Source organism: Sesamum indicum, linkage group LG2 (genome assembly GCF_000512975.1).
Source record: "Sesamum indicum cultivar Zhongzhi No. 13 linkage group LG2, S_indicum_v1.0, whole genome shotgun sequence".
Taxonomy (NCBI): Eukaryota; Viridiplantae; Streptophyta; class Magnoliopsida; order Lamiales; family Pedaliaceae; genus Sesamum; species Sesamum indicum.
The window spans coordinates 15,320,196-15,329,232 of record NC_026146.1 but is presented as its reverse complement, the minus strand read 5'-3'; the positions used below and the strand labels follow the sequence as shown (position 1 = coordinate 15,329,232).

Below are 9,037 nucleotides of genomic sequence, written 5' to 3'. Positions count from 1 at the left end.
CACCCCTACACCACACACACACACATACTCACACACTCACACACACCACACACACACACTCACACACTCACACACACACACCCCTACACCACACACACAGAGACACACCCCACACACACACACTCACACACACACCCCTATACCACACACACACACACACACACATTACCCCTACACCACACACACACACACAAACACACACACACACACACCCCACACACACACACACACACAAACACATCAAGAGACACGCAGGCAACGTAATAGAGAAATCAGAATAAGGAGGGGGCATCATTCAGCAAAACTTCTCAAGTTTGTGGTCAATAAAATTGAAAAAAAAAATATTGTAGCTAATTGTAACATATAAAAATATATTCCTTGACATAACGAACTCAATAGAAACTTCCTATACCAGATCATGATTTTTAAATAGGTTGATCCAGAAACTGGATAATATTAATCACAAAATCGTAGCCCTAGTACAATTACATATATAAAACACACTGGAAAATGCTGCAATCTTCTTTGCTCCAATAATAGCACAGGGTTTAAAAGAGCAGCAATAGTTAAGCTCTTCTTGATGCCCACAGGCAGGCTTCCCCCAAAGCATCGAATAGCAACCAACAAGTGAAACAACTTTAAACTCAATAAAATTCCAAAGCAATACTGCAATATTTCAACTACCCATACTGCTCAAAAGCAACATGAGATCAGTAAGTAAACCAAAATCCAAAATACTATAAATACATGAGATGGTTAACAGAAAGCAATTTGCACTAGGTTAGCTTTGTATTTACTAAGGCATTTCAGCAAAAGACCAAGCGACAAGAAACATAAATCATACCAGACGTCTCAACCTTTAACAAAGTCAGGATAAAAACTTGTAATGGATTTTGATTATTTCATGAAACTTACCCTCTCTTCCAAAAAGTTAAAGCTAGTGTCTCCTTTCGATAAAGGAATCTTCACTTTCTAAAGAAGAGCCACAGGAATAGCTGTGCCATTTATCAAGCAACACCACAGATTCAACAACTTCTCCAATAATTAATCAGTTATATATGATGTAGCTGATACTTGACTCATGCTTGTGCTTACATGTGGCTTACTGTTTATCAAGTAAAGAACTAATCATTCACCTGCCCAAGTTTTTGTTATTTTCTATTAATCAGTTATATATGATGTAGCTGATGCTTGACTCATGCTTGTGCTTACATGTGGCTTACTGTTTATCAAGTAAAGAACTATTCATTCACCTGCCCAAATTTTTGTTATTTTCTGCCTTCAAGTACTTATGGGTAGTTTCATACATATTTGAGTGGTAACAGTTTCCAAGTAATGTGGTTTTGGTATTGCAGAAACCAGGATATTAGGCCTATAAGTTGTTGAATCTGTGGTGTTGCTTGATAAATGGCACTAGCATATATAACTTTAGAAAGTGAAGATTCCTTTATCGGAAGGAGACACTAGCTTTAACTTTTTGGAAGAGAAGTAAGTTTCATGAAATAATCAAAATCCATTACAAGTTTTTATCCTGACTTTGTTAAAGGTTGAGACGTCTTGTGTGATTTAACTGATATTAGGCCTATAAGTTGTTGAATCTGTGGTGTTGCTTGATAAATGGCACAGCTGTTCCTGTGGCCCTTCTTTAAAAAGTGAATGATTCCTTTACTGGAAGAAGACACTAGCTTTAACTTTTTGGAAGAGAGGTAAGTTTCATGAAGTAATCAAAATCCATTACAAGTTTTTATGCTAACTTTGTTAAAGGTTGAGGCGTCTTATGTGATTTATGTTTCTTGTCGCTTGGGTTTTTGTTGAAATGCCTTAGTAAATACAAAGCTAACCCAGTGCTAATTCTTTTCTGTTAACCATCCCATGTATTCATAGCATTTTGGATTTTTGTTTACTTTCTGATCTAATGTTGCTTTTGAGCAGTATGGGTAGTTGGATTACCTTGAAGGTAATTTTCTATTTTTTTTTATTTTTATTTTTAAGGATTTGAAGGCACTTTTCTGAATTAGGTAAATTACAGGTATAAATTGCAGGAATTGAAGCGCAGGCGAAGAAAGAGGAAGAGTAGGAAGGAGAAGAGGAGGAGGAGTCACTATCATTTAGATGATGATTCTTCTGATGATTCTGCTGATCTGCGGCATTAAAGGAGGAATAGGAAGGCATATTCAGACTCTGATTCCGACGTCAGTGCTTCAGATGATTCGCGAGTAGGTCGAGGCAAGGAGCGGTCTGAGAAGAACAGCAGGAAACATCGCCATGAAGAGGACTAGCTTCTACAGTATGTGATATGTCTTGTGCTTTTAAAATTCCTCTAAATTGCTGCTAAGTGTGCCTTATTCAATCTTTAATCTGGTGGTTGATGAGCTTCTTGTTGAAAACCACTTTAGCTTAGTGGACAATGCATTAGTTTGGTGCATTTGATGTTTTTCAGTTTGATGTAATGTATCATTTTAATTATTTTGTTCTTCTGGTTGTAAGAATTCTAATATTTACTGATTATGTTATGTGTGATTCCGACATGTGATCGGTCATGTTAGTTGAAATATTGCAGTAATGCTTTGGAATTTTATTGAATTTAAAGTTGTTTTACTTGTTGGTTGATATTCGATGCTTTGGGGGAAGCCTACCTGTGGGCATCAAGAAGATCTTAACTATTGCTGCTCTTTGGGGAGGGGTGTCACGGTAGAACATGTTTTACTTTCATTTTGAACATAGAAGAAGTGAGGTGTTGCTTTTATCTTCTGCGCCAACGAATGTCATCTGCGTCTTGTTACATTTGCCATTCTCTTTCAATTTCTAAGTCTTCATTTCTATCTACATAACCATTTTTCTCGTGCAGAACGTCACCATAGTTTTGCAACATTTTATGCTCATTATGGGTATTGTGTGTCTTTTTATGGTCTATTTATGTCCTTTTTGTAATATTTTTGTGTGCTTGGGTAGATGTATATTCTCATTTTTGTTTACCTGATATGAAAGAGTATTTATTGAAATAAGAGCAATAACAGGACAGGAGAGAGTGCATTGTCCCTCTTCTTTTTTCCTTTCAATATATCTCGTTAGCAAGAGTGGTCTTGGATTGATTTACTTTACTAGAGGGGATATAGTGAGAGAAGATGAGTGAAGGACTGATAAAATCTGATAAATGCCTTGGGTGGTTATGATCTGCTAACCAATTCTTGAATTGGTTGCCAGCGACCACTACAAAATGTTGTAGTTTTGAACCATGAATTTGATGTGTTTAGCCATTTTGATTTCCTTCCTACTAATAGCAGTCTCTATAATTTTCACCCTTGACATGTTGTGTTTTAAATTTTTTAAATTTCTTGCAATGTTGTGTTCGTGTTATATTGTCCATATTACCATGATTGTTCCTATGCATCATAGCTTTGGATGCATAAGTTAGAACAAAACTTGTTAGATTCATTGTGATAGTCCCAAATATAACATTTCTATATTTTGACTCAATTTGAATATTTAACTGACAAATGGTTTCAAAATTGATCACAAAGCAAAGTTATGAACTAATTGCTATGTGCGACAAAGTACATGAACATAGTAGTGAAACTTGAGCCCGACATTTATGAATATAGCAATAGAATTCAAAAAAAATTATTAAATATTCACAACAAATATTAAACAAAATTGGTTGCAAAACCTATATAAATTACAAACCTACAAAAAGGGCTAGCAGAATTCGTAGTAATGAGATAGTTACAGAAATTAAAATAACTATAGTTAAAATTAGCTATACAAATATAAGTTTTTTGAAATAGCAACAATTATTTTTGTAGCTATAGATACAAATATTGAGAATATGCTATGACTAGAATGAAGCAAATGTCCTGTTTTTTTTGTAGTGACGATATATTTATAATTTTTCAAACATAGAAAAGATATTCATAATTGTGGTAAATTTTAAAAAAAAAATTATAATTTATTTTAAAAAATATATTTGTAATTAGATCAAACAGAGCAAAAATATCATAATATTTTCTTGAAGGTGCTGCGATGGTGCGAAAAAAATATCTCAGCATCACACTCTGTATCTCATCAAAAATAGTAAAATAGTTTAATACACGAAAGGTATGACACCGTTTATCCTTGCTCCAGACGGAAGAAACAAGACAACAGTCGTTTTCCGCCGTCGATCAAAAGAGTTTGGAGTTCTCACACACAAATCCTAGGGAAAAATATCTCCATGCAAAGTAGATATTTCCACGTAGATGTAGAGTATGACAGAAACAAAAATGTCGCTAGAAAATTCCAGATGGAGTCGGACGTCCTCTTCTTTCTATCCCAGAAGCCCATAGAACCTCTCTCGCCGTTAGATATTTTCACGCATCCGCTACTGTTTTCATCAATAGGACCCCACCAACACACCGCCTTCCTCCATTTATAACTATCGCTTTCTATTCTATATATGCACCTTGTTTTTGCCGCATACTTTGGCTTCGCAATGTGAAAATCACGGGAGAAGAAGAGGACCCATTTGGAGAATCTTGAATAATTTGGTGGCAACTGTTGGTTTTCGCGGATCATCAATCATTTTCGTTTTGTGGGTTTTGTTGTTTGAGGACTGGAGATGGAGTGCAGCAGTTCGACGCCGTCGTATTATGCCGTTCTTGGTGTGAGCACAGACGCTTCTGATGAAGAGATCCGACGTGCTTATCGTAAGCTGGCAATGGTAAGTTGTATGCGTTTTCAGGTGGAGAAGAAATGTGTGATGGGTTATGGTTCTTGGTTCTTGATTTCAGCGTTTTTGCGTTTTATGATTCTTGGTTCTTGATTAAAGCGTGTTTAGTTTGCGTTGTTTTGGGGGATGTTAAATGTGCTAACATAGCTTGAATTTGATTCAGAGATGGCATCCAGATAAGTGGACTAGAAGCCCTTCTCTTCTTGGGGAGGCTAAACAGAAATTTCAGCAGGTTCAAGAAGCGTATTCAGGTAATTTAATGTGACTGTGCAGTATAATTCTTGCAATTTTGCTGCCCACAAGAAATGAGATTTCTTTGCTTTTCTTTGAAATTTATTTTCTTGAAATATTGGGATGATGTTTTTAATTTCTAATTGATTTGGATAAAACAGTGTTATCTGATTCGAGAAAGAGGATGTTGTACGATACAGGGCTATATGATCGGGACGATGAAGAAAATGATGTAGAGGCAAGTATATATACCCAGTATGCTATAATTGTGTTATAACTGAGTCGGTATGAGCTTTTATTCCTGAAATTTGTTATGTATGCAGGGATTTGCTGATTTTCTTCAAGAAATGATGTCTCTCATGAATGATGCCAAGAAAGAGGTAAGAATCTTGACTCAATAATTCTGTATACAATGGGAAAGTCTAACTTGTATCAGGTGTGGACGGATCTGAATCAATTATGTTGTGAGTGCAATACACGTGGTGTGGTTGGTATATAGTTTAGGAGAAATAACAAATCACACAATAAGTGTATTTAAGAATAGGGCATCCAGTTTACTTTTCCTTTCCTATCAGTTTATTGATCGATATACGAGGACAGAGTAAATTGTATCAGACTAAATGCAATAGAATTTGAAATAGAATATACGATGTAGTTTGTCTGAAGCATTTTGGATTCATGCCCTGTTGTAACATACAACACTTTTGACTTACTCAAAAGGGATTCTTGAAAACAGGAGAAGAACTACAGCATTGAGGAACTGCAGAGCATGTTTTGGGAGATGGCACAAGGTTTTGAGTTTAATAATCTCGCTCAGGAACCTCAGTACGAAGCACAGTGGTTCCTTGGCAGGCCGTTTGGCATTTACGACTCTGTTGGGGGTGATGTGTGGGGCACAGACATGATTCAGGCAAATCCACGCTTTTAAAGAGGTCGACCGTTACAACATATGGAGAAAATCATCGTGCAGACCAGCAGCAAATGGAGGCTTTTCGTTTTTCTCGCATGTCTGAGATCCTGCCTGTTGCATCTGTTTTACTGCCAAACTGGCTGTTGTGTAACTATTGTGGGGTTCTCCCATGTTTTGGTTCTGGGACGTTGTGGGAGGTTGAACTTTACATGCTCTTCTCTTGGCTACTCCAGAACTGTGTTAGTGTGTTGACATCACATGAAACAAAGATGTTACGAGTGAATATTGACATGATCGCTGGTTTCTACTCTACTATACATGGGTAGACTGTTATACTCTACTATATATAGGCAGACTGTTATACGAGTTTCATGATCTTCTATCTCATTTTGATGTTATTTATCGGTGTTATGTTGTTATAAAAAATTAAAACGTGTGATATTAAAATGTGATAATAGTTCAAATTTTGCCTTTGTTTAATTATTTCTCAACACACCCAATAGAATCAAAATTAACCACCTCAAATGATTTCGATGTTAGACTTCAAACTATTGGATATTGTCTTTAGTTGCAGTCCAAGTTTCACCAGTGGCCAATTGGGCTCTTAAGCGGACTGGGGGCTCTTGAAACTCATGGGCCGCCCGGTCTGGAGGAATTTTCGTGAGGAAGATTGGCAATTAATTTTACATTCAAATATTGACTACAGATATAATATAGTAATCAGTACATTAATGTAACATAATAAAATTACATCTGATGCAGCTTGATCCAGGTCGACGTTCTCAAAGTGGCAATCAGATAATGATCTAGTGATGTTCCGAAATAGGGGTGTTGATGAGTATTTCGATTTGAATGAGTAAGCGTTGGGCTAGTAAAAATAGTCTCTAACTAAATCTTTCACTGTTTAAGTTAGTTTTGAACTTAAAATTATAAAGGATTGCAGAATGCAGTTTAATAGTAATAAACACATATCTATTAAATGAATTATCTATGTATTTGTAGAGTAGTATGCTTCAGAAATCATATAAATCACGCATTAAATGAATAACTATCACATGAATTTTATATTTACATTATGAATATCTACTCAAATCAAGTTTAATAGTTAGCTCTCGGTCTTTCAGTTTGGTAAATCAAATACCATGATCTAATAATAAAGCATTATGATTAGTTGATAGCTGCAAAATAGAGATTGGCCTTCAAGTTTGATTGAATCTTCGCTATGAATAATAGTTAATGTAGAATTTTAGTTGAATTTTCACTAAAAATAATAGTTATTCTTGAACTTTACAATATCATTTGAAAAAGTCGTGGGTTGATTCTCCCAAATCACTCGCTTTCTTGGGAAAAGTGAATGATTGGATAAGGGCCGACGATCATAGTAATTCTATAAACAGAAAAAGCGTGATATGACCATTATATCGCGTCAGCTGGCCGTGCTACGGCCACACGCTTATCCCAGGTTCAACCACGTGTCCACTTTAGCTTCTTGGATCAAGCCTTGAATTTGGGCCTGATATCTTCCCCTCAATTGTCCATAAATGGGCTAGCCTAAATAGAACTGGGCTCCTTTAAACCTTATTAGACGAATATGGTGTCAATATATTTTAGATGAATAATCACGTACGGTTGCAAACAATATCACGCACATGATTTGAGTCGAACCGAATACACTATTGTTAAAATTTATTTAAATTATTACTAAGCTTAAAATTTTATTTTTAAATTTAATTTAATTATTAATGAAGTTTAAATGAGTTTTACTTAGACCAAGATCGAATCAAGCTTGAGTAATTTGATATTTATAAGTATATTTTATTATTTCTGCACCAATAAGTCGATCTTGGGCCGAACAAAAATATTTCTCATAATGTTTTAACTATGATTAATATTTTAACATTACTTACAAAAACAATAATAGATGATCATTGTGAAGCTGTAAATATTTTTTATAATTTTTTATTCTGACCATAATAATTAAATATAACTAAGATTTGTTCTTAGTTGCTGGAGCTTATTCTTCTTACACCGACGTTGGAATTGATAGTGACATTAAAGGTACCGTCCATTTCCAAAGCCTATTTCCTAATACTAATTGCTGGCATGTGATGATGTTCCCATCATTGTGATGTATGCTTTTATCATGGAGCTTAGCACACAAGAAATATTTGAAAGTAACACATAAATCATCGCATCAAACGTTTCTAATTATACGTTATCACTCAACTAATTATGTTTAGTTTTTAATAATTAATAATTTTCTAAACTATAAAAAAAATTTAAAAAATACCTACATCATTCAATACATTCAATTTATCCCACGACGATCAATAATCTAATAATATATAAAACTACTAAATTCGACTTACAAATAATGAGCTGCACGTGACCAGAAGAATTTAAAATTAAAAAAAAACTATATGTTCAAGTGCTAAAAAATTTATATTAGTAGAACGAAAACTTCAAAATAAAATACTACGGACCCTAAAATCATTTACTTTCCTAAATATTAATAGACAAACATTGATTTTTTTTAAATGTAGAAATTAGTATTTCTAAAGAGAAAAATTTTATGGGGTTGTCCAAAATTTGTTTAGTAAAAAGAAAATTGGCATATTGAAGAGGCTTTGGCTGATTGCCCTAAAACTTGCTTTATATCATGTTCAGATGATACCTACCTTCTCCACATATTCCTCATATGCCTTTGATTATGGGGGAGGGAAAGGTCATCCACATGCCAAACACGACCTGCCCACCTTGACTTCCCTTATAATCCATCAAAATTCCCAATTATTCCATCACTATACTTATTTTATTAAATTAAATCATATAAATATTTAAATACCCAAAACAGTGTGTATTGCCCAATCTTTGGCATGCATACGTTAGGTAATACATGTATTTTTATGGAAATATTGTGTCAATTATTGATACTACGTAGTAACATGCAATCACACACCTACACGCATATATATATATATATATATATATATATTAAAAAAGTGCTAAATTACAATAAATTCTCATGTGATTTGAAATAATTATAAATATTTTATTATAGTTTAAAAATTAATTGTTATTATCCTAATGTTTGATAAAATTAGATATGTAGTTTTTGGATGAATGTTTGAAATTGTCGACTTTACATTTATTTTATTTTTTTTAAAAAATAAAAATTATAAAAAAAAGGG

The 9,037-nt window shown here is 34.2% G+C and overlaps 1 protein-coding gene across 1 annotated transcript; it reads left to right on the top strand.

Annotated features, from left to right (window-relative positions):
• On the top strand, positions 4,267-6,244 carry LOC105156253 (chaperone protein dnaJ 6). Its single transcript, XM_011072331.2, has 5 exons — positions 4,267-4,696; positions 4,869-4,956; positions 5,098-5,174; positions 5,260-5,316; positions 5,673-6,244. The coding sequence occupies exons 1-5, from the start codon at positions 4,595-4,597 to the stop codon at positions 5,862-5,864; spliced, it is 516 nt and encodes a 171-aa protein (XP_011070633.1). The 5' UTR covers positions 4,267-4,594; the 3' UTR covers positions 5,865-6,244.

Coding starts and splice junctions, on each gene's coding strand:
- LOC105156253 (XM_011072331.2), top strand. CDS start 4,595: ATGGAGTGCAGCAGTTCGACGCCGTCGTATTATGCCGTTCTTGGTGTG. Junction 4,957..5,097: donor GGTTCAAGAAGCGTATTCAG/GTAATTTAATGT, acceptor TGGATAAAACAG/TGTTATCTGATTCGAGAAAG. Junction 5,175..5,259: donor ATGAAGAAAATGATGTAGAG/GCAAGTATATAT, acceptor TTATGTATGCAG/GGATTTGCTGATTTTCTTCA.